The 25111-nt window shown below is 42.5% G+C and overlaps 2 protein-coding genes across 2 annotated transcripts; both read left to right on the top strand.

Annotated features, from left to right (window-relative positions):
- Window positions 1-523: 523 nt before the first annotated feature.
- Window positions 524-18285, top strand: LOC143318852 (complement C3-like). Its single transcript, XM_076727344.1, has 43 exons — window positions 524-611; window positions 1699-1897; window positions 2022-2184; window positions 2484-2578; window positions 3313-3401; window positions 3954-4036; window positions 4154-4241; window positions 4443-4545; window positions 5000-5120; window positions 5596-5711; window positions 5846-5992; window positions 6607-6706; window positions 6836-6930; window positions 7066-7257; window positions 7366-7521; window positions 8009-8138; window positions 8600-8668; window positions 9451-9648; window positions 9779-9896; window positions 9974-10062; window positions 10175-10314; window positions 10861-11073; window positions 11366-11429; window positions 11601-11690; window positions 11814-12017; window positions 12226-12301; window positions 12466-12625; window positions 12789-12884; window positions 13309-13459; window positions 13628-13713; window positions 14114-14191; window positions 14296-14451; window positions 14580-14642; window positions 14797-14878; window positions 14988-15036; window positions 15453-15543; window positions 15678-15767; window positions 15856-15970; window positions 16216-16305; window positions 16727-16819; window positions 17353-17436; window positions 17837-17981; window positions 18144-18285. Exons 1-43 carry the CDS (start codon window positions 535-537, stop codon window positions 18283-18285), a joined length of 4986 nt encoding a protein of 1661 aa, XP_076583459.1. The 5' UTR covers window positions 524-534.
- A 1564-nt stretch (window positions 18286-19849) lies between these two features.
- LOC143319151 (histone chaperone asf1b-B-like) lies at window positions 19850-23823 on the top strand. Its single transcript, XM_076727801.1, has 4 exons — window positions 19850-20178; window positions 20997-21112; window positions 21296-21472; window positions 22693-23823. The coding sequence occupies exons 1-4, from the start codon at window positions 20070-20072 to the stop codon at window positions 22888-22890; spliced, it is 600 nt and encodes a 199-aa protein (XP_076583916.1). The 5' UTR covers window positions 19850-20069; the 3' UTR covers window positions 22891-23823.
- The last annotated feature ends 1288 nt before the right edge of the window (window positions 23824-25111 follow it).

The following is a 25111-nucleotide window of genomic DNA, read 5'->3' as shown; positions in this document are numbered from 1 at the left end:
GCACAGTCCATTGAGCCCAGTGATACCAGTTCAACTGTGAGTCGAGGTTTTGCAGCTGACAAAAGACATCAGGGAGAAGATAAGCACAGTTTAGGTTTTCCTAGCTGGATTTTTCACTATTAAGTGCCTCGCGTGTGGCAGTCTGGTTTTGAGTGGATCACAATGCAATATGCTGGTATATGTAGACAGAGTACTTTGAAATAGTGACAAAAGTTCCAACCACTGTGCTTTGGATATCAAAAGGTATACCAAACATTGTGTGCAAGGAAACAGGAAATTTGCCAATTAAAGCAGAGGGATTGATGTGGTCCTCCAGTCCAGCTGACATTTTATTCAAACCAGTTCCCGGAACCGTTCACCTTTCTGAAAGAGGACTGCAGAGTTCACTTTAGTTGTTTAGTTTCCTTGACTTTAACCGGATGTCACAGCAGTGGGGAAAAGTAAAGGTGCAGGAGGAGGGAGCAAAGTGTATAAAAGCAGAGTGCTGCAGAGCAGGAGTCTACAGTCGTAGCAGATATGGGATCAGGCAGAACAATGTGCTTGACTCAGCTCTGGCTGTTGGCCTCACTGCTCTTTTCCTCTCTGACTTCTCTGGCTGATGCATCCCCATTGTAAGTAGACCTGCTTTAGCTTTTCACACTGCTCCTTGAATGTCTGCTGAAAGAGGCAGAGGAAGTTAAAGGAAAGAGACAGATAGAGGAAACTGTCTATGCTGCCTGCATGCATGCAGCTGCACCATGCCAGAAGATATGTCTGTATTGTGCAGTCAGCACAAATATTATATATGAGGTTGCTGTTGCCATGAAGAGCATTTGCATGGCCAGTGGATTTCCATTTCCATTTCTTATTCTGGTTCCCTGGTTCCGGTTTGTTTACAGTACAGTTCCTGTTAGTTCTTTCTGTGTAGTTTATTTGTATAACCCAATACCAAAGGCAGTGTCTGCAGCATGGTTCACGACCCAACCCAAGCCAAGATGTCCAAGAGAAACCTGAAGAAAACATGGAAGAATACTTTGGTGAATACTGTTCGGTTGGCTGAAGTGAAAATTTAACTTCACTACTGAGTGAGTTGTCAATCTTAATGATGGTTGAAAGAAACAAATTCATTGGACATAATTCCTTATACATTCGTCTCTTGTTGGTTTAAGCAATGAGAAAGAGAAATGACGTCTTTGTAGAAGCGAAGAACTTACTGGATTTGAAACACGTTTTCAAGGTTTTTTGACTGAACGTCTCACCTCAAGCAAAGGTTTGTCCTGCACAGTCTAAATGGACACGACAGTTGTATCTAATGTTTTGAAATCATAAAGATTTTTGTAACATAAATCAAGGTGCAATGGTCCTTTAAGTGATGCCAGTAAATTCACCAAAATCTTGCTTTGAATTTGCACAGTGATGCATTACGTCACACAGAGCAAACATAATCCATAACCATGATGACACGTTTTACTGAAACAGGATTGGCTTTTGGTCAAGATAAACAATAGATCACTCATTATGTGTGAAGTCGATATTGGAGCAGAAGATCCTTATCTGTGCAAAATCAAACCTTTAACACACTCAAACGACTGAGAAGAGCAAAACAACATAAACTCAGTAATTATACTTATCAGTAAGTCAGTAGATCCTAAACGACATGTAGCTCTTACTGTACGGTGACTAAATTCTTTATATTTCTCCTCTTTTGCTGCTCTTCAGGAAGGTGATGTCAGCCCCCAATGTGTTGCGAGTAGAAACACCAGAAAACATCTTTGTGGAGTGTCAAGACTGCACCGATGCTAATGACATCAAGGTCGAAATCAGCGTATTGTCCTATCCAACCAAGTCAAAACGGCTGGCGTCCACATCTGTGACCCTCAGCAGTGCAACAAAATTCCAGACCTTTGGGCAAATTAGGGTAATGTAGAAATCCTGTACTATATGTTACTGTTATATGGTTTTATTACCAAAGCACAAAATGCACATCGTATGCCTCGTCCTGCTCCTCACGCACAGCTTGTGTCGCTACATACTGGTTTCAGATCCCCGCCCGTGACTTCAGTAAGGATCCCAACATAAACCAGTATGTGTTCCTGAAAGCTCAGTTCCCCGATGCAGAACTGGAGAAGCCTGTCTTAGTGTCCTTCCAGTCCGGGTACATCTACATCCAGACCGACAAAACCCTCTACACCCCCAACAGCAAAGGTGTGCCCAGTGTTCCTGCATGGAAGCACAACACCTACCTTTGTTAAAATACTTCTGTCCAGATTCCTATTTTCAGTTGAATCTTTTATATGTATAATGTACATACATGTAGCATGCCTTGTATTTATATAAGCCATATAAGTCATTTGGAGTGTTAAGTGTGGCACTGAAGAGAGAATTAAACTGATTGATGGTGGTATTTTTATGTCCTGAGTGAATGGCAGTATTGTACAACCACTTGACTGGATCAGATCACCCTCCTTCAACCCTTAACAGGAAAAATAATGTCTTTCTTTCAGTTCATTACAGGATGTTCGCAGTGACGCCTCGCATGGAGCCCGTGGAGAGAGATAATGAAACCCGAGCTGATGCTTCTATCGCCATTGACATTGTGGTATCATGTTTTCATCTTTAAGAACGGACATGAATGTTATGATGTAGAACACAATTTTTAGATAAATTCAATGCTTTCACCTTTGTCTCCATGCTTTTAAAATATCATAATTACAACCAGACTAGGAGTCCACAGCCATGCCAGCAGCTCTGTGATACTGCACTTAGCGGTGCTTTGAGCTTAATGCTAATTTGCATGCGATTTGCTGCTAGTGTTTAAAATGAAACAAAATTGTGACCAGATGATGGTGCCAAATCAAAAGTCAAGGACATATGAACATTTCTCCAAACCACAAATGTCCTCCTCACAGTCCCTCTTTTAGGACTCTTGTTGTTTATCACTATTTAGTAGAATTAAAAACTTTTTGTTTCCATTGGGTGGCTTCTTGGCTCTGATTGGGCCACTTTATGTCAGTCCAGTCTGGCAACACTGATTGTCATCCTGAGAGCCATGCTGTTGCAAAGCTAAGAACACCTTCACTGAAGCTTCTTTCTACGTTAGATTTCATGTTAATATCTAGAAACATCTGACCACCACTCACTGCAGGGATATGCATTTCTCCCTCTAGTTAAGCTGATCAGATGAACGCAGCTTCTGCCTTATCAGGAAGCCCAGGAAAATAGCTACGTAGCAAAAGTGTCAAAAGTGTTAAAAATGTAGCATGAAATTAATGAATGAATTTGCAAAGTGGCGAGATTTACTGTTAACTTTTGTTGAACTGTACCTTATTTTAGACCCCCGAAGGTATCATTTTACCACTTGATCCAGTGTCTCTGAAGTCAGGGATGCACTCTGGAGATTACAAACTTGCTGAAATTGTCAGGTAAGTATTTATTAAAGCTTTATACACTTTTGTAAAGTTGTGAATTTCTCTTTTTTACATACATAGGTGAATTCACTTGTATTGCATTAACAACACTAAGAGTCCACAGCCACGCTAGCGGCTCTATGAGGCTCAGCACGCTAACATGCTAACAGTGACAATGCTAACATATTTAGCAGGTGTAATGTTAACTTCACATCTTGCTTTAGCCTCTTTGCAAACTAACATTTACTAGTTAGCACTAAAAACAAAGTACAGATGAGGCTGATGGAAATGTCAAAAGTCCAAAAGTAATGAAGAAAGCTGATGATGATGATGGATGGAAAGCCATGGGTTCACCAAGCTTGTTACTTCATGCTGAGGAGGACATGAATGTGTTTTCTAAATAACATTGCAATCCATCCAATAGTTGATTGAGTCATTTCATTCTATACCCACCAACATCAGCATGGTGGTGCTGGAGGAAAAGTCGGCATCACCAAGTGTGAGTAGTATCTTTGTAAGACATACTTGCGTGTGTGTGTGTGTGTGTGTGTGTGTGTGTGTGTGTAGTCTCGGACTGTGGAAGGTGGTGGCGAGGTTCCACAACAAACCACAGCAGAACTTCAGTGCAGAGTTCGAGGTCAAAGAATACGGTGAGACAGAGCAGAGGTCATCTTTACCTGTTCACCTCTTAACCTGTTAGAAACAGATTGCACTGGTATCTTCTACCTGACTGGACGCACAGTAGAATGAATTTTATTTTTTTTTAGTACTTCCCAGCTTTGAGGTGAAGCTGACGCTTGAGAGCCCCTTCTTCTACGTGGACAGTCAAGAGCTCAAGGTCGACATCAAAGCTACGTATGTGAAAGCTTTTGTTTTGTGGATCCACAGATCAGGTTTGATCGGTAATTTGATGAAGCAGAGGGACTTTTGGGGGGTTTCTTTCTGTTTAGATGTCAGGGTGTTTTTTTTTTGTGGTTACATTTGAACGATGCACGATTTTGTAACCTCTGCTTAAGCTTATTGTGACATAAACAACGACATAGCTTGTGGTTTTAGGTATCTGTTTGGGGAAGAGGTGGATGGGTCAGCCTACGCGGTATTTGGGGTTATGCATGAACGCAATAAAAGGAGTCTTCCCAGCTCTCTTCAGAGAGTGCAGGTTAGTGCCTAGTCACACATTTGCTCCATCACTGTCCTTTTAGCAGTCAGTTGATCAGTCATTTCATCTTTGATGCATTTTCTCTCTTCTATGGTGATATCTATGGCGAGTCCTTCAATGTTTTGTAAAAACCAAATCAAATCCAATTTGAAATGAAGAACTGCAAAAACTGTGTAGAGAAATAAATATCTACACTATCATGAAGCCTAACAAATAAGTTAACTGTAGGTAGGCTATGGAATCTTAATCAGTTTGTGGGTCAGTGTCATCAGTGAGATATCCAATAAGTGAAGCGCGCCAGTATCAGCACCTGATACCAATATTGGTTTAGATCAGTCTCAACTCTAATTACAACACATGCAAAGACAAGCACAAACCTCAGCTTGATCTTTAATCAGTGGTCCACAATCTAACAGTTAATTTAGTAAAGCATTTTAAAAATATGTCACATTAGATCTCAAGTGGTACTGGAGAGGTAAAACTGAAGAGAGAGCACATCATGCAGACCTTCCCTAACATCGTCGACCTGGTGGGGAGTTCCATATTTGTAGCTGTCGGTGTGCTGACGGAGAGTGGTAAGTAATAGGGAATGTGTGTGTGTGTGTGTGTGTGTGTGTGTGTGTGTGTGTGTGTGTGTGTGTTTGCTTAGTATGTAACATTAATGCCTTCAATGGTACTACTAATGTAAGGCCTCACATGAGCCATAGAGGGATTACACAAATTTTTTATGTATTTTGTTGTCACTGAAATTTAGCGCTAAAAATAATGTGTTTCAAACATTCATTTAAGTATAGGCTACTAAAAATATATCATCTAATGGACTTTTATATGTGCATGCATGTGTGTGAGTCCAGTGTCTTTGGAAATACTTAATCAGCTGGAGCAACGAACAAGAAAAGAAGGCAAAGACGTCTTATCCAAACAGAGTTTATAAGCTGTTTAATTTCTGCAATTAACTGTTTCTTTTTAGTTCCATTAGTTGAACAAGACCAGAGGGAAGAGAAGTGAAAATACTTGCATGAGATGATCAGTTTGTGTGCATGTGCACAGGTAGTGAAATGGTGGAGGCTGAGTTAAGAGGGATCAAGATTGTCACTTCTCCTTACACCATCCTCTTCAAGAGAACATCCAGATATTTCAAGCCAGGAATGTCTTTTGATGTTGCGGTAAAGTGTAAACTTACACGTATTTGACATGAAAGGAAGGTTAAATTCTTTCAGATGCATAATTCATCACTTCTGAAATTCACCGATCCCAACCAATCACGTGGGAAATATGTATGTATGTGTGTGTGCTGAAGGTTGAAGTTTTGAATCCTGATGGCACTCCAGCACAAGGCGTTCAAGTGGTGGTGAATCCAGGTGACGTGCAAGGCCGCACTTCAGCCAATGGCATGGCAAGGCTTTCCATCAACACAGCGGAAAGTTCTAATCCACTGATCGTCACAGTAAGTGTTGAGAATTGCCAAACTGTGTTCATTTATGTTTGTATTTTTAACACAAATGAAGGCAATGGCTGCAGCAGCCCAAGAAATACATTCTGACTACTGCAGCTCAGTAGAGCCTTTTCCAATCAGCTGTTTGTGTCATAGGCATCATAGCCATCACTGAGCAGCGTCTCTCTCACTGGATTGTGGGGATTATTAGTATGGCCTACGCTGCTAAATGCCTGAAAACCCCAGTTGGGCTCCGTTTGATTTCCACCTGAGGAATGGAGATGTTTTGGCCCCTGTTATGAGGTTAGCTATCAAAGACAGATGTGCTGTCGCGAGCTGAGGCTCACCTTTAAGCTTTGTGAGGCTGCATAACACACACTGTCCTGGACATAGGGTCTCATTGAAAGATGCTGAGATAAGCTTACCTGGTAATAGGGGAGTGCAGACACAGAGACACAGAAACAAGTGTTTGAAAGATACCTTGTGTGTGTGTGTGTGTGTGTGTGTGTGTGTGTGTGTGTATGTGTGTATGGGCACAGTCAACCTCGGCCATGAATAGCAACTTCTCATGTGCATCACTTTATGTAACTGTGTATATATTTGCTTCCCTGTTTGTTTAATTGTAGGCAAAGACCAATGCTCCTCGTATTTCAGCTGAAAGGCAAGCATCAGCCAACATGACAGCTCTCCCATATAGAACGAGCAGCAACAGTTACATCCACATCGGTACATGCTGAAATAATATCAGATAGTTAGTGATGGTGGTGGTAGTGGCAGTGCTTTCAAAATACCATACAAGATTTTTTTTTTTTATGTCTATCACTAATTTTGCTAATTGGGAGGTTGTAATTGCAGGTGTGGATACAGCTGAGGCCACATTAGGAGAAAACCTGAAAATCAACCTCCATCTCCACGGGCAGCAAGATACACAAAATGACATCACATGCCTGGTGAGAGATGTTTTACACCTGTTTATGTGTGTGTTTGTGCACACGCTTGAGTGTTCTTGTTCCTCTCCTCAAACTGTGAAGTACAGTTTGCATGCATGTCAGATAAGACCTGATGTTCGAATCTGTGTCCCCCAGGTCCTGAGCAGAGGTCAGCTGGTGAAATATGCCCGTTACACGACGAAAGGTCAAGTGCTGATATCCATGATATTCACCATTACCAAATATATGCTGCCATCGTTCCGCCTCATAGCCTACTACCATACAAGTAACAATGAAGTGGTGTCAGACTCTGTTTGGGTGGATGTCAAGGACTCCTGCATGGGCTCGGTGAGACACACAACACTGATGTTGCAGAGTTTAAGTGGGCAAACAATACACCCCAACACAAGGGGATAAAGTTTTTATATTTTTCACAAAGTATGCCTCCTCCTTTAGTTGAAGCTGGAATCATTGATACCTGCTTCATCCTATGAGCCTCGCAAGATGTTTCGCCTGAGGGTCACAGGAGATCCAGGGGCCACGGTGGGACTGGTAGCAGTTGACAAAGGCGTCTTCCTCCTGAACAACAAGCACCGCCTCAGCCAGAAAAAGGCAGTTTCTTTATTTCACATTTATCTTTGAAAACATTTCAAAGGGTTATGAGTATTTCACAAGTGCAGATTAATACACTCTAAAACGCACACTGTGTGCAAGTGTGTTAGCCTTTGTTTTGAACAATGGCCAGAGTAGGTTTGTCCTGCAGCAGATGCTTTGCATAAGTAAATGTTCCTAAAGTCATATCAGATATGCCATTTAACTTAAATGTACTGCATTTCTTTCATGCTTTAGTTCAAACCTGTTTAAAAGTTTGCCTCTTATTCACCCATGCTTATACACACCAATGGCAGCGGACTTAAAAATCTAAGGCACAGTTTAGGATTCAGTGTGTTGCTCAGGAACGCTTCAACTTGTGGGGGAGCTGAGGATTGCACCGCAGACCCCGGGATTAATGGATCACATGCTCTTCCTTCACATGTGGCATAACTCTGCGCCTTGTCTCCTTGTATTTCTGTGTGTCCACGACTTCTCTCCTGCTCAGGTGTGGGACATGGTGGACACATATGACACAGGCTGCACAGCAGGTGGAGGGAAGGACAGTATGGGTGTGTTCTATGATGCAGGGCTGTTGTTTGAGTCCAACACAGCTTCTGGGACTCCCTATAGACAAGGTGACGCTAATTCAGTCTCCAGTCTCAGTCCTTCCATCCTACCACAGATCTCACTCCCTCCAAATGTCCCATTGTTTGGAACAAGAAAATCCAAAGTTGGGCAAATGATGTAACTTATATTTATTCTGGTACTCATGGACTACCTGTGACTCATATACTGTATATTATGTACATAATTATCTGACCTGACAGCTGCTGACAACTTAACCATATCCAGAGGTGCCAATATGGCGGCATCGTGTTTACTCTGCCCTCAAGTGGCCGAAATATCAGTCATTGCAGGTTTAAGTACTATAGTAGATCTTAAAGGGTCAGTTCACTGTTTATTTTTCTAAAGGTACATTTAATGCTATGAGCACCACAGCATTCACCTTTGAACATGAATTATATCCTGCAACAATCAAATCCAAGTCCAGACTTTGTGGCTTCTGTTACATATCCAGTCTCTGTTGGGTTTCTAGAATTGAGATGTCAAGCCCCCAGCAGGAGGAAACGAAGCACTGCTGCGATGGATGCCACAACCAGCTTAGGTAAGAACCACAGCTCTAAACTGCTCAATAACCATGTATTCAGTCATCTTCTGCCACACAGTTCAGGATCTCCACAATGTTTGTTGTTGAACATCTTGTATTGTTGCCTTTCCAACCTTTCCAGAAAGTGAGCTCAAACTCTTTTTACAGTCTCTCTCTTCACACTGCTGCAGTTATTCTATGAGAGAGCGCTTCCTCCTTTCTTGTCCTTTGGTGGGTTTCTTATGTCTTTCCATTTTTTTTTTCAATGATTTTCCTTTTTCCAAAGTTGAAACTTTCATATTATCATCGATTTGTGATAAGACTTGGAAAAGCATACATCTGTTCATTTGAGTGAAAGCTTTTAATATTTAATGCATTTACATTTTCTGAAAACTTATTTTGCCTGATCTGTTGTTTTGAGTTTGCCCAGTTCTACTGACAAAACGGAAGATCGGAGTCCATAGGACAGATTATTTTTGTTTTTCTATGTATATATAACCCAAAAGGCCCTGAGAGGAAAGGTGAAAAAAACATTTTTTGCAGGCAATGTCATCCAAAACCTAAGTTTACTTCCCCCATACTACATAATGTCTCATTCACAGGACACAATATCTCATTTGTAGCCCCTTCAGGCCTGTAATAACCTTATCCTAAATGCACATTCAAAATTGGGCTACTTGTTAGCAATTTAGCAGGTTTTAGCCTCTGATTAAGCTACTGCTCAGGCCAATCTGACAAGACTGCTTGTACTCCATACTTTCTCCTCTCTGTCTCTCCTCTATAACCATCTTTCTTTCCAGCGGGTCAATATGAAGACCAACTGCAACGTGACTGTTGTTTGGATGGCATAAGGGAGATCCCTTTATCATACGGCTGTGAGAGGCGCAGCGAGTACATCGTGGACGGTGCGGCCTGCGTTGAAGCCTTCCTGCACTGCTGCAGGGAGATGGAAAGCCAGCGTGCAGACAGGAAGAAGGACAGTCTCCAACTGGCTCGCAGTAAGAGATGGGGATGAAGGGATGAGGGGAAGCCCTGAGTCGTTGCTATACATGGTCATGCTGGTAGTTAGAAAACCATTCTATCATCGCCTCCAACTGAAAAATAATAACCTTTTTAATGACACTCAAGGTGAGGAGGATGACAGTTACATGGACACCAATGAAATTGTTTCTCGGACCAAGTTCCCTGAAAGTTGGCTGTGGTCAGATATCAAACTTCCTCCTTGCCCCGAGGGAAAACCGAACTGGTAAGTCAATAGAAACATGCACACACTGAAAACTTGCCTGTTGGCTCTCAAGGTGTTAACATTTTTCTATGTTTCAGTGACACCACATCAGTACAGAGAGATATTCCTTTGCAAGACTCAATCACAACTTGGCAGTTCACTGGCATCAGTCTGTCCAGAACTCACGGTGACGATTCAGTGACTATAATGTGTTTTCTTTGGTCTGTCCTTCACTCAGCTGCCCCTTTTTTCTTTGCTATGTTTCATGCCTTGTTTGTGTGTTTCTTCTTTTCTTTAAGGTATCTGTGTGGCCGAACCATTAGAGGTGATTGTCCGGAAGGAGTTCTTCATTGATCTCAGGCTGCCTTACTCTGCTGTCCGAGGGGAGCAGATAGAAGTTAAAGCAGTCCTCTACAACTACAGCCCTGATCCTGCCACCGTAAGTCTGGGTCATTCAACTAAACCAGGGGTGGAGAGCCGTCTTCCTATCAAGTGCCATTTCAATTTTTACAACGTTCTTCGAGGGCCATACTAAATTACTGAGCACGTTTCACACTAATCTCTCATGTGATGACTATAACTGTTGCGTTTCAAGCTGTAGTGACTCTTGACATTGGCACTTTTCATCACTTTGAGCTCGTTCCCCACAAACTAACTTAGACACACTGGGCTGACCCCCAACTCATCATATACGGATGCTGTCAGTGACCGTACACTTCCAACTATCTGCAGTCAAGTTAGCAATAATAAATGTGAAATGTACATTTAGACTTTCAAAATAAAACTTAGTGAGAATAATAAACGTAATAAGTGTTTAATAAAAAAAACACTTGATCACTGAAATGGTCACTGTTTGGTTAGGCTTTGGCAACAAACATACATTGGTTAGGTTTAGGATTGGAGTTTGGTGGGTGGGGGGGGGTCTTCATCTTTGATCACCTACACATACCTCAGTCTCTTTCTCCATCTTTGTCCTGTTTTCAAGGTGCTTGTGGATCTGATTGAGGAGGCACATGTGTGCAGTGCAGCTTCTAAGCGTGGGAAATATCGGCAGCAGGTTAAAATCGGGCGGCAAACAACACGATCTGTACCCTTCGTCGTCATTCCCACGAGGGAAGGACTATACCGCATTGAGGTCAAAGCAGCAGTTAAAGACTCGTTTCTCAGTGATGGAATCATGAAGATGCTGCGGGTGGTGGTAAGAGATTTACACTCCATGTACTCAGTTTAGAGCTTTTTCTCCATTGTCCACAATCACGTGAAAATGTATGAAAGCCTCATTCTGTATATTAACTATGTGCAGCCATCAAAATACAGAAAGACATCTCCGCCCTGCATCTCTCTGTATTCACTAAGCCAAACACACTTTTGAGACATACAGTCAATGGATTTGATTGGTTTATGTAAATTTCCCCTCATTTTAAAGTGGACAAAGCTCACCTGAAAACAGTTATGATTCCTGATGTTTGTCCTAACTGTTGTTTTTGCAGCCTGAAGGCGTCCTGATGAAATCTCCTCTGACTGTAACTCTTGACCCAGCAAAAATAGGTGTAGGTGAGTCTACTCGTTAAGCAGCTGTAGTGTGGACAAAACACATTAACTTACTCATCTTTTTCAAGATTTTAACTTACTGGCTGTTAATTACATAGAAGCATTACCAAAAACTGTGTCTGTTTATTATTTGTGAATTAACCCCAAAACTTTCAAACTCTTCCAACCTTTCAGATGGTAAACAGGTAGAAATCATTAACAGTGGAATTGTTCCGAAAGATTATCTTCCAAACACGCCAACCAGCACACAGATCTCTGTGACAGGTGAGATGTTTACGGCGTAAACATCTGTGGTGAAGCACCTGTATAATTAGTTCTGCATTAATGTAAATTGTTACTGTTGTTTGTGGCAAATTATGACCTCATTTGTTGTGGAAATGTTTGCAGGAAGAGAGCAAGCAAACAAGCTGAAGAATGAAATCAATGGAGAATCAATGCATAGTCTAATCTACCAGCCCTCAGGCTGTGGAGAGGAGAATATGATCCACATGACTCTGTCTGTCATTGCAACCACCTATTTGGACAAAACCAACCAGTGGCAACTTCCTGACATTGACATACGTAAAGACGCCCTCCAACACATCAAGACCGGTGAGCTCACACAAATGCATTTGTGAGCCCAGATACTAGAAATTTTACCGATAGCCACTGTGTGTAAGATATGAAGCTTTTGCAGAAGTGACATAAAAAACACACTTTGGTTGAGCTAAGGTGTCGCTCAAATGGGCTTTCAATGGATAAGATTGAGTACGGAGTCGAATGGCAGTCAGTAAAAAGGTTGTATGTCTGTTTTATGTAGGTTTCCTGAATGAGCTTGTTTACCGTAAAAGGGACGGGTCTTTCGCTATGCACCTTGAACAGCAAAGCAGCACCTGGTGAGGCCTGCAAACATGCATGAACTCATACATAAATGCTGGCACATCCTCCTTTCTTTTAGATTCTGGCTATGTGAGGATGAGTGTATTTCATGTGAAAATAAATGAAAGCCATTACTCCTCTCCTCTCCTCTCCTCTCCTCTCCTCTCCTCTCCTCTCTAAGGCTGACAGCTTATGTTGTCAAGGTGTTTGCTATGGCCAACAATCTGGTGGCAGTGCCAAGCAACGTCATCTGTGACGCTGTCAGGTTTCTGATTCTCAGAACACAACATCCTGGCGGCCCGTTTAAAGAAGTTGGAAGGGTGTACCACAGAGACATGATTGTGCGTGCACTGATTCCAATAACAGCGTCTTCAACTTGATGTTAAACAAAAGACTGTATCAAAATTACATGTCACTGGCTGTCATCTATGAGTAAACTGATGTTTAATTCTGATTGTAGTAACGATAATGATTGGACTCACGTGTGTGTGCGTGCATGTGCAGGGTGACGTGCAAGGCATAGATTCAGATGCCTCCATGACGGCCTTCTGCCTCATAGCTATGCAGGAGTCACGCCCATTATGTGCTGCCACTGTTAATGTGAGTACGTCATCTCTTCACCTCTTTTATTTCTTCATTTACCAACCCTGCACCCCAGTAGTAACTGGTATGGCACAGGAGGTGAGAGAAGGGACTAATAGGTCTAAGACCAGAGTACCCCTCCTGTATTAACTGTTGCTGCAGTGATTTTCCACTTCATCAGATTCATGTAGTATTATTTTCTCACCTTACTGAATGTGGTCACTCTAAATCAGAGTGAATTTAACTGTTAATACAGGGTTAGCCCTGTGATAGACTGGTGATTTGTCCATTTTGCACCCTGCCTCTCTACCAGTACATACTGGGATAGGCCCCAGCACTTCCAGTAGATAATATTACTGTAATCTTTATGATTTTGTTGTGAAATCCCAGATATCCATGTGTTCTCCCTACATCATCCTTCCTTTCTTTTCTGTCTGTCCAGAGTCTTCCAGCCAGTATAGACAAAGCAGTGGCCTACCTGGAGAAGCGTCTGCCCACCCTCACTAACCCATATGCTGTTGCCATGACATCATATGCACTGGCCAATGAAAACAAACTGAACCTGGAGATCCTCTTCAAGTTTGCTTCCCCAGGTTTCTTCACACAACAATGCTCATGAGCATATCCAAAAAACAGAACATTGATGAATATAGATTCATAGATATTATAATTAGAAATAGTCCTGTGTGTCCACTGCAGCACATCCTGGCTTGTCACAAGTGCAGTACAGTAAAACAAAAACTTGTCTGTGCTTTTCTTAGATATGTCCCACTGGCAGGCACCTATGGGACGTGTTTACACGCTGGAGGCCACAGCTTACGCTCTTCTGGCTCTGGTCAAGGTCACGGTGAGCATGTCCCACTTATCTGTATGTATGTGTCACTGACAGGCCAGTCATCTTTCATGGCACCATGCTGAAGGATAGACGGCTGGTGAAGACGGGCATTTTCCCGACTGCAAAGACCATTTGAGTGAAGTAATCCATTAGAGAGAAAACCATTTCCATACTGTATTTGTTAAAGGCCGACATCATGTTTTTGTTGTATATTGCTTGTATTTGGCAAATATTGTGCCGCAATAGGAAAAATAGGTCCAGTAATACAAGGTGTGCCTTAGAAACTGGCATGGAGTATGACCATTAATTATGGAAATGGTATTTCTGTGCTAAAACAGCAATAACACATTTTTGTGTATTTTCACGCTGATGATTAAAAAAAAAAAAAAAACTTTGCCTCTTGTTAATCAAGGCCTTTGAAGAAGCCAGACCTATTGTGAGATGGTTCAACCGGCAGCAGAGAGACAGTGCAGGCTATGGATCAACTCAGGTAACACACACCTCTTATTCTCTTTCTCTAGCTCCTTCTAGCTTGTTTTTTTTTTTTTTTCGGTAGTCTGGCCTCAAACCGTTTTCTCTTGTCCCCCCCCCCAGGCTACCCTCATGGTGTACCAGGCTGTAGCTGAGTTCTGGGTCAGCCCTAAAGAACCAGAGTATAATCTCAATGTGGACATCTTGTTGCCAGGCAGGTCAAAGCCTGAGAAGTACAACTTCAACAGCGACAACCACTTCGCCACAAGAACATCGAAAGTGAGAGAACACACACACACACACACACACACACACACACACACACACACACACACACACACACACACACACAGTGGCTCATTAATATCATCATTCCTGTTATTTTTATTTCATTTTTACTCCCACAGATCAAAGATATAAACCACAACGTGAGAGTGACTGCCACAGGCAAAGGAGAAGCAACAGTGACAGTAAGTAACATATTTTATATATTAATTTTTGTCGCCTTTTTGAATCTCAAATGAAACCAAAAGGGTTTTTTTTTAACCTTGTGTGGACAATATTATTGAGACAGATTCCTATTATTATATCACATATTAAGATGCACTTTCATCCGTGTGACAGATGGTGTCGCTGTATTACGCTCTGCCTCAAGAAAAGGAAAGTGACTGTCAGAAGTTCAACTTGTCAGTGCAGCTCCTGCCAGGTTGTTTGTCTTCATTTGTGGTCATTTTATCTGTTTGTTTGATTGTTTGGTCCATTTTTTTTATAATAAAAGATCTCATTTTCTCATGTCTCATGTCTCGTTCCTCCAGAGAAACTGGATGAGGATGAGAAGATATACAAGATGAGAATAGAGGTCTTGTGAGTACATTGAAGACGTCTTACCAACAAACTCGTACTGTTCTGCTGTTGTTTTTTCAGTGTCACCATTGTGTTTGTAACCCGTGTCTCTGATTTTCTCATCACTTTTTTTGGTGTCTGCAATCACTTCATTTCTCCTTCCTCAAAGACAACAAATGTTATTGTGATCACTTATTTTCAACATTTGTTTGCACGTTTGAACATATCAGGGAGTAACAAACCATTTGGTAGCTGGTCTGGGGCTTTTGATTCAATCACACATTTTTCTGAGCGCTTTAAGGAGTTGGAAACAGCAGTTGGACGAAAGAAGTAACCACAAAATGATTCTTTTGTCAACTGATTGAGCAGTCATGCTTTTTAATATGAAAACTGGCATTTCTTACTCATTTTGATTATCCTGCCCACTGTCTGTGCAGGTTTAAGGACAGGGAGCGCGATGCAACCATGTCGGTGCTGGATATCGGCTTGTTAACTGGCTTCACTGTTAACACAAATGACCTGAGCTTAGTAAGAGACACACACACACACACACACACACACACAAACGCTCAAAGATGTGTTTTAATGTTTGGACAAGCATACAAACTGTGTGTGTGTGTGTGTGTGTGTGTGTGTGTGTGTGTGTGTGTGTGTGTGTGTAGCTGTCCAAAGGACGTGCCCGCACTATTTCAAAATATAACATAAACACTGCTGAGTCAGAAAGAGGTTCCCTCATCATCTACCTGGATACGGTAAGTCATCGTTTCCCGCCTTGATACTTTCTCTCTGCTTTGTTCTTTCTTCATCTATGTCTCACCTTTGCTTTCCATCCCTCCACAGGTTTCTCACACACGACCGGAAGAGATCACGTTCAGGATCCACCAGAAGCTGAAAGTGGGCGTCTTACAGCCAGCTGCTGTGTCCGTCTATGAGCACAACCGTCAATACAGTAACGGTGAGACATGCTGTACGCTGCCTCTGTCTGTGACACACACACACACACACACACACACACACACACCAAGTTGTTTGCCACTTTTGAGCTCAAAGGAGAATTATTTTTTTACCAGTAGATTTCAGTGAATATGGCAGTGTGGATAACGAGGCCTTCTTACATTTTCCAGACACACAATGTATATTTTCAAATGTGCTACAATCCCAACAAAATACTTTGCCAATATCTATTCTGTCTTTTTGCAGAAACACGCTGTACAAAGTTCTACCATCCAGAGAGGACAGCTGGGCAGCTGCTGCGGCTCTGTAGAAATGATGAATGCACATGTGCTGAAGGTGAACGGGATGATGTGTCACTGATGAGCTTACATCTGAAACTCTAAACCATATATTGGTATAGATCTGGGGATTGCGCTTGTATGTGGTTGTTTGCCTGTCTGGCTCTGGTGAAGGAGACGGTCACGCAGCATAATTGACTGTAATGTTATTGTCAGAACTTTCTGTCAGAGGCAAAAAGCATCTGCAGGATCCTGAGGGATGAGAGCTGCAGGCTGAGCTGAAAAATAAGTCACTGACATACAGTAATTAAATTGTGACTTAGATATAGTTGATTTCACCCATCAGTTCACCCACACACGTGCACACACACACACACACACACACACACACACACACACACACACACACACACGCATCCACATATGCTTCTGCATTTAATCATGTCCTCAGGTGCATGTTTACTCTTGTGTACTTCCAGAGAACTGCAGCATGCAGAAGAAGGGCAACGTCAGCGATGATGAGCGCACAGCTAAGGCCTGTGAGACGCTAGTGAAGAGCAAAATAGATTATGGTAAGAGTTTGTTTGTGTATGTGCTAAGGTTGCAAATATCCAGGAGACAGGTTCCTTGATTATCTTAATGAACGTGGAAAGCAGGTTTTTCTCTCTGGTCTTATCCCTTCTTTTAACCGATGAACTGGTCGCTTTAGCCGTATCCTCAGCCTCGACATCGGCCTGCACAGCCCACTAATTTAATCACTTTTGTATCTCTTGATGCTGTTTCTCCCCTTAAGACCAGAAAAGGTACATATAATTCTCAGCCTTGGCTGCCATCCTCCAGGCAAAGCTACAAATCTCCTATGAGATGTGTCAAAATGAACTGGTTCCATACCAGGATCCTGTTAAACCAGGACAAAATACCTCTCCTACCTAATATCAAAACTCTGCCATAGACCTTAAGTCCTTTTAGCACTGTGAATGCTGCCATCAATCCAACTGGCACACAGAAGCTTTCCTCAACTTCTTTGTTGAAAACAGCTGATATTGGAAGGCAAATCTCACCTTCCTCTTCGATACCTCTTGATTCTCAACTTGTGTGTCCCCAGTGTACAAAGTGAGACTGCAAGAGTTTACAGATGGCTTGTCCACTGACATTTACACAGCGCGGGTCCTGGAAGTCATCAAAGAAGGTGGGTATTTATTTCATTTCAACCTTGAACTCCCAAGACTTTGCTTTCCCCAGATGCTTTCCCTAAAACACCTCAAAGCTGACTCATCACATTTCTTTTCCTCTCTGAATTGAACGGGCGCTTCAGATCTCCCCACAGGTGACAGAAAAAATCTTAGCCGTGATTTGACTGGGAATGTGTGTAATGTTTCTGATGTTTCTAAGATGTGCTTGTCGATGTGCATCTAAATATGCTTCAAGGAAGATTACGGTTCATTACAACATCCATCACTTATGATTGTATTCACCAAAGTCATTGCTGAGATCTCAGAACAGTTGGGCAGGAAACACAAGCAGCAAGTGTGGTTTTCCATGGTTTCCCTTTAAGCCTGTCTCCGTCTTCTCCTATACTTAAATCACAGGAAATAATGATGTGGGTCCTCAAGGAAAACAGCGCACATTCCTCAGTTACCGGCACTGCAGAACAGCTTTAGGTCTGAGAACGGGGAAAACCTACCTTATCATGGGTGCATCCAAAGATATTTACAGAGATCAACAGAGCCAATCGTGAGTTTGTTGTGTCTGTGTATGTGTGGATTTTCAGCATTTAAACATTTACACATGGTGATGACATTTGTTTTTTGGTCATTCCTATTTGAGTCATTTCAACGTGTTACAGATAGTCGGCCACATGACGACCCAGTGTGTTTTTCACTTTGCTCTCCTCAGGTATCAGTATGTACTGGCTGAGAAAACCTGGATCGAGTACTGGCCCACAGAAGCTGAATGCAAAATTGAGAAATACAACGCTACCTGTGTTGGTATGGAGACGATGGTCCGACAGTACAGACTCTTTGGATGTCAGCAGTAGGGAACCTGAAGGGAATAAAATGTCCTTTTCAAATATTTTTTTCGCTGTACCAAAATCATATAAAATTTCTGCTTATCATCTTTGTTTGTATTTGGAAACTCATGTATTTTGAGAGTCTGGAATAAAATCTTTTTCTTATTGCGCAGCAAACTTTTTTTTTTTTTTTTAATCTGGATTGTCTGGGGAGTCCTTGACAGCAGTAGAAATACCCTCTACACGAGAGGCACAAACTGAGGCTAGAGCTAATGAGGGTTTCTCCTTAAACATTACTGAAGAACAATATCAAAACAACAAGGAGGTTAAATGAAAAATGGGGCAGGCAAGGGGCAAAGAAGAAGAAAGTGACAAAACATTTAAGTGCAGAGGGATTGAGTAAATTAGTAGCACTATATAATGAAATGTGGGAGGGAGGTAGAATAAAAGTAAATTGGAAGGAGGCAGTCACTGTTCCCATTAGGAGGTCAGGTAAAGATGAAGATGAAGTGCAGGGGATCAAAGTGGACTGATATCCCCCTCCCAGCTGTGTGCCACCCTGAGATTTTCAGTGGCCCCATCTGTCCACATCCGTGAAACATTCATGTCTACAGGATGAATTAAGGGAAGCACACATAAATAAAGAAACTGTAGCAAAGAAACAGTAAAAAATGCCTCAGGGTTGGACTGGGGAGTTGGTATTGCATCACTGAAATACATACATATATGTAGCCCTAATTAGCTCAAGGTTGGATTATGGGAGTATATCATATTGATCCACAACAAAAAGTGTTCCCTGGGGGATTATATGTGTTTCAGGTTCTCAGATTATGGCTATGAGAACTTCACCTGTGTGTGCCGAGAGAGGAGACATGATGAAAACAGCTCAGAGTGAACTGTTGGTTAAATTTGAGAGGTCATGGAGACAGATACCCAGCCAAATAAAGTGCTAAAGGCTAGGAAAGTGAGAGAATATCAAAAATCAAGGCAGGACAATAAATGCAGAGGCTTGGGAGTATATGGAAAAGAGTTTTATTCAACTGTGATATGGCCTTTAATCCCTGTGTGGTTACTAGAAAAATACTGTTGGTAGATTTGGAATTACTTCAAGTTAAGTAAATAACATAGTTTTGATGACATTAGGATGGGTTGAACAAACCAAACTCAGTGACTCAGTTAGTACAGACATATGTATCAAGTCATCATCAGGACCGACTATATGAAATAATAGCAATGCGCTCATGAGTCATAAAAAGGCACTGAGGCATATTCATTTAGGTTTTCTGCTCATGTGGGCATTCTGTGTAATGAGGGAAAAGGCACTGCATGGAAGGAAATCAGTTAAGGGTGGCAACGGCACTGGGAAAGGGGCGGTAGTAGTAATGACTACAGTGAGAATATGGCACAGTAATCTGAAAAGAAAATGAGCAGGATGAAGAGCATACAGCTTCCTCAAGAGAGCAAGGCTGACAATGCAGGAGCGAGCTACCCCCAGATGGTGGCAGTAATGCGACCATGAGGACGTCAGCTGCCGTTAAACCGCGAAGAAGAAGAAGAAGAAGAAGAAGAAGAAGAAGAAGAAGAAGAAGAAAGTGACGTATTTCCTGTCGCCGCCGCCGGCTGGTGTTGGTGTTCTCGGGGAATAAAAGAATCACACTTTAACTTTCATCCTGAAGACAGGCGACGCCAAAGCGTGTGAGCCAACCCGGAACACAGCGAGAGAGAAGTGAGGAGTGACTCGTTAAAACTTTGTTCACGCAGGAGAAAAGCGGATTAGTTTTCCAGGTTGAGGTGATTCTGAAGATACTGCTATGGCCAAGGTACAAGTGTTGAATGTGGCTGTGCTGGATAACCCGAGCCCGTTTGGAAATCCGTTCCAGTTTGAAATAACTTTTGAATGCATGGAGGATCTGCCGGAAGGTGAGTATTGTTTTCGGCTAGCTAACGTGTGTAGGTTATGTTATATTAGCCATTGAATACTAGCTACCTCGCTAGGCGCATAATGCGCAGGTGGTAACTTGTACATTGCGAGTTGATGTGGTGCATCGTAAGTAATCGATAAAAACGCCGTTTTGTCCGATGAAAAACCATTACTAGTCGTTGTTGGGGCTGGTTAGTATTATTTCATTTGGCAAGTGGTTGAAAATTGGCGCTGGCGCGTTTGTGGCCAGAGCCCCGCCTCCTGCCTGCAGTGATTGGTTCGGGTAAGTACTTGAGAGTTTTTTCCGAGCGGCTGATTGGTTGATCATTATACGTTACTGTAGCAACAGACACACTCAACAAGTTGCCGCGAACCGTGGGGAGAGACCGCAGGGAGGCAGTTGCATGTAAGCTGGCAGTGCAATCAGCAGGTTTACCCGTAGTTTCACTGAGCTGCTGTATACAGTGAAAATATGAAGTACCATCAAGCCACTGGATACTTTGATGACTTTTATGATCGATGTTTTGACGTCAGTATAACAGTTAAATTACCAGCAAAATAACTAAATATTAAGACAAATATCATGTTCTTGTATTTCTTACACTTTGGTAAGTCAAGGCAAAGAAGCTGTATCAAACTTGCTTGCTTACTTACTCAAGCGTCACAGGCAGAATATTAAATTAGTAAAATACAATGAAGAAAATCACCTCCAAAAAAAAAAAAACAGCTGGTGATGAACTCAACCAGTTACTGCAATACTGATGCTCTTTCTAATCAGAACTATAACTTTGTGTCTCACTGTTGTGTGTGACGTCAGATCTGGAGTGGAAGATCATCTATGTGGGTTCAGCTGAGAGTGAGGAGTATGACCAGGTTCTGGACTCTGTTCTCGTTGGCCCGGTACCAGCTGGCAGACACATGTTTGTGTTTCAGGTAAGTGAGCTGTGGTCGCATGTCACCACCCATTGAACATGAGTACTAAAAATCAAAGAAATGGAGGTAAACACATTTGATTGGCCCCGTTCTTCATTTTGCTTGTTGCTGCATTAATAGCGTGATCAGTGAGCTTTACTTTGATCTGATTCTTCCTCTTTGTGTTCCTGTCTGCCCCCTCAGGCTGATGCTCCTAACACAGGGCTCATTCCTGAAAGTGATGCTGTAGGGGTGACTGTGGTCCTTATAACCTGTACCTACCGCGGACAGGAATTCATCCGAATCGGTTACTATGTGAACAATGAATACACAGACCCTGAACTACGGGAAAACCCGCCTCTCAAACCAGACTACACTCAGGTAACACACACACTCAGAGATGACAGACATTGATAGAAGTAGGGGTGGTGACAAAACAATGTCAATATGGGTAAAAAAAAAAGTGACGCTGATAACAATGATAAGCTTTTGACATTGTTACTTGATATGGACAGATCCAACAGCCTATAGCACAACAGAAATAACTGCAACAACAGCCAGTCTGTGCGGTTTTTGGTCTACAAATACCTCAAACATACAGCACAGCACAGGGCCTTCCTTTGAAAATAATCTGCTGAAATGTACAGTTTTGTACTGCCCTCTGGTGCTCTGAAACTGAAGTTACAGGCATCACTAATGGAGGTATCAGTTCGGCACTGTGTGCATGTATTTGATCATATGTGCAGTGGTATCAGGAAAATCTAAATCATATAATAACCCATAATAAGGAGGCTTCGAGTAGTAAGTGTTAAAGTTGATCTTCTCTGCCTCGTCCTATTTACATGGTCTTAATTGTTCCAGGGATCCAACATAAGATCAACTGTTCACAGGACTTTTGCACCAGAGAAACAGTTTATTCAACGAGGCTTTGGCCCATAACTCTGACTGGGAACATCAGTTTGGGTAAAAACCTCAAAAAGTCATGCTGACACGGTAATATAACGTGTACTGTACTGCATTCGGATGCAGTTCTAGTACTCAGATCATTAGTCAGTGAATGGATTGGCTGATAGAATCTGGTAATTGTTAAAGTTATCAATCAAGCATAAATACCACAGATTCAGTACTTCTAGCATCTCAAATTTTTCCTGTTCAGGTCCTTGGAAATTCACTTTCTATCAACAATTTGCAGACTATACTCGCACCTAACACTGCATTTTCAGCCTAAAGAGCTGAAACTATATGTGAACAGTACTGGCAATGGAAGAAGTGCCTCTTTGTATTCACCTGAAGTGTCCGGCTTTGATCACTGTACGTTGGTCTGCTTATTTACTTATTTATCCATGCAATTAAACTCCAAATCAAGGTTTTCTCAGTTCTCAGTTTGGCCTCGGAGGCTATGATTTATTTCTTTATTAAACACAAACGTGTGTTACAAACAGGGGGCGTGGAGTGTGGCAGACGTGGGTCTGTCAGGAGGGGATGGTCTAATGAAAAGAGGATGTTTAGTTCCATGATGGAAGTCAGGACATCTCCACCTGCTGCTTTCATTTGTACCATTCTTCACAAACATTTCACCGACATTTATTTTGTTCTCTCAGCTCCAGCGGAATATTTTGGCCTCCAACCCCCGAGTCACCCGCTTCCATATCAACTGGGAGGGATTGGCAGACAAGATGGAGGACAGCGAGAACGTTGACCCGTCCCCCAACATCAGTGGCATGCTTCCTCCACCGTGTGCACCAGGGAAGATGCCGCCTCTTGGACTGATGCCGGACAACTCCATGGACTGCATGTAAGAGTCATCAGATTAAGATGATGGACAAGAAGCTCTTATCTGTACACTCAGCCACATCACCAACACACATTCAGACAAGGAGGTGATGCCTGTATCTATATAACATGGACATTATCAAGAAGCGGGGATATTATTTTTATACAGCGTGAACAAATTGGATCTGGGATCGTTCCACACTGGTTTCCCTTCTTTTTCACTCTCTGTCAAACACACACAGATCTGCACAACCAACATTGCCTTATTTTACCGTGTCTCTGTCATGGTTGATGTTAAAGCTGAGCCAGAGAAAGTCTGAGTCATCAGGGTGGGCTGATTTTAAGACAGGACCATCATATCCTCACAGCCCTGAGACTCGCATGCTCATACACTGATGTTGACCTGTTTGGTACCCATACTCTGCTGTCCGTTGTGTCCCCTTGAGTGCAGGTCAAATCCGCGGGCAATGCTCTGTATGTCAGAATAGATGTAGCATTAGCCGCTTATAGTTAAACAGTTCGTTGGGTTCTGGAGAACCTGTGGAAACAAATGTTGGATTAAAAATAAAGCTGATGTTCAGGTGCCTGTTGCAAGAAATAACGTTACTTGCTGGATAGTTTATGCAGAGTACGACCACGTGCTCGGCTTTTGCCTGTGAGTTATCCAGATAACTCCGTAAACCTGCTTCTTCAACCAAGCTTCAGTTCGGATAATGTCCTTAAAAACGTTACATAAGATGTTTGTAATTATGCACAGAACACGAGACAAAGGAGGATCGGATGCCGTGTTGCAGTCAGCTTGTTTGGATGATTGAAGCATACTGTAAATAATGCTTTCCCAGCACTTATTTTGTCTTCGAGGTGAGAAGACATTTTCTTTTTGTACTTAGTATATATTCTCTGCCTCAATATTTGTAATAAGAGCAATGGGATTAATAAAGTTTGTTTTGTGGACCTTGTGCTGCTTTCTGGTAATCACCATTTCTTACTTACATAGCTGCTTTCCACCTGTGCTGGTGAGGAGGGAGGCGCAGCAGCAGCAGTGAGACTCGTGTGTGTGTGTGTGTGTGCATGCACGTGCATCAGGCCACTCTTTCCCCTCCCCACTCTGCCTTCTTTTCTTTTTTCCAGCTTCATTCATAAAACGCAGCAGCATCTCTCCGCCATTTTCACTCTAGCCTCACGTTGCTAGGTAACTGCAGCACAAAAGGGAGAGGGGCTGTCTGCTCTCACCCATTTTATCTCCTCTTAGCTGAGGGGACTAACTCCATCCATCCATCTGTTACCTCTGTCTGCTTCTCACATGTCTATACTGTTAAGTGGGCTCATTAGCTCGAGGGGGGAAAAAAAGCCAAAATGCAGAATGTTAAACAGTACATGTTCATATTTGGCATCAAAATCCACATGCGGCATCGCCCGCCGTGCCCTCTGATAGCTCCACGCCGTAGTGCTCGTGCTGCATGAGGAGGCGATGGAACAACAGATTGATCAAATAATTGTGATCAGTGACTTAGTCATTTCAAGGAGATGATGTGCCAAACGTTTGGTTTTTCCAGCCTCTCAAATGTAAAGATTTGCCGCTTCTCTCTGTTTTATGTCACTGTACTTTGAATATCTTGTGTTTTAATATGTATGAGGATGTCACGCCCAGAAACTATGATTAATTATGAAGATAGTTCACTGCTTTTAACTCTGTTGGAGCCAGAGATATGACACGATGACCCTGACTGCGCCGTGGAGCCCAGGTCACACCTGATCATAACTGCTCAAAGCTTCTGTAAACATTTCACTCAGATGTCACGTAAATATAAAGCTGGATATCGACCGAAGACAGCTGTAGCAGTCGTGTAGTTTGGGCCCCTGGCTGTAAAGCCATAATGTGATGGTGGCAGAGCCTGCAGTAGTTGTAGTGATCTCCTATTTATAGCTCGGGTGTTTGTTCAGAAATTCCGAGTTTTACCGACTCAAGCTCAAATGATTATTGAAATTAGGTATTCAGATGCAAATCTTTTGAGGATCATGATAATAAAGCGGCCCCTGGGCATCTGCGGCACGTAGACGACAGACTGTTGGAGGACCCTGACTCTAAAGGTCGATGGTACGCAGACAGTATGTGACTCCGCGTGTTTTCATTGTCTTTCATTTTCGGTGATTCATTTTCCACAGATAAACTCTTCCCTCCGTGCGCGGCCGTCTGCGATCTGTTTAGAAGTCATGCCAGCCAGATCGCGCCGCGCGTGCGTTCAA

This window comes from Chaetodon auriga, chromosome 4 (genome assembly GCF_051107435.1).
Source record: "Chaetodon auriga isolate fChaAug3 chromosome 4, fChaAug3.hap1, whole genome shotgun sequence".
NCBI lineage: Eukaryota > Metazoa > Chordata > Actinopteri > Chaetodontiformes > Chaetodontidae > Chaetodon > Chaetodon auriga.
The sequence above is the reverse complement of the archived record's forward strand: the minus strand, read 5'-3'. Positions and strand labels throughout refer to the sequence as shown.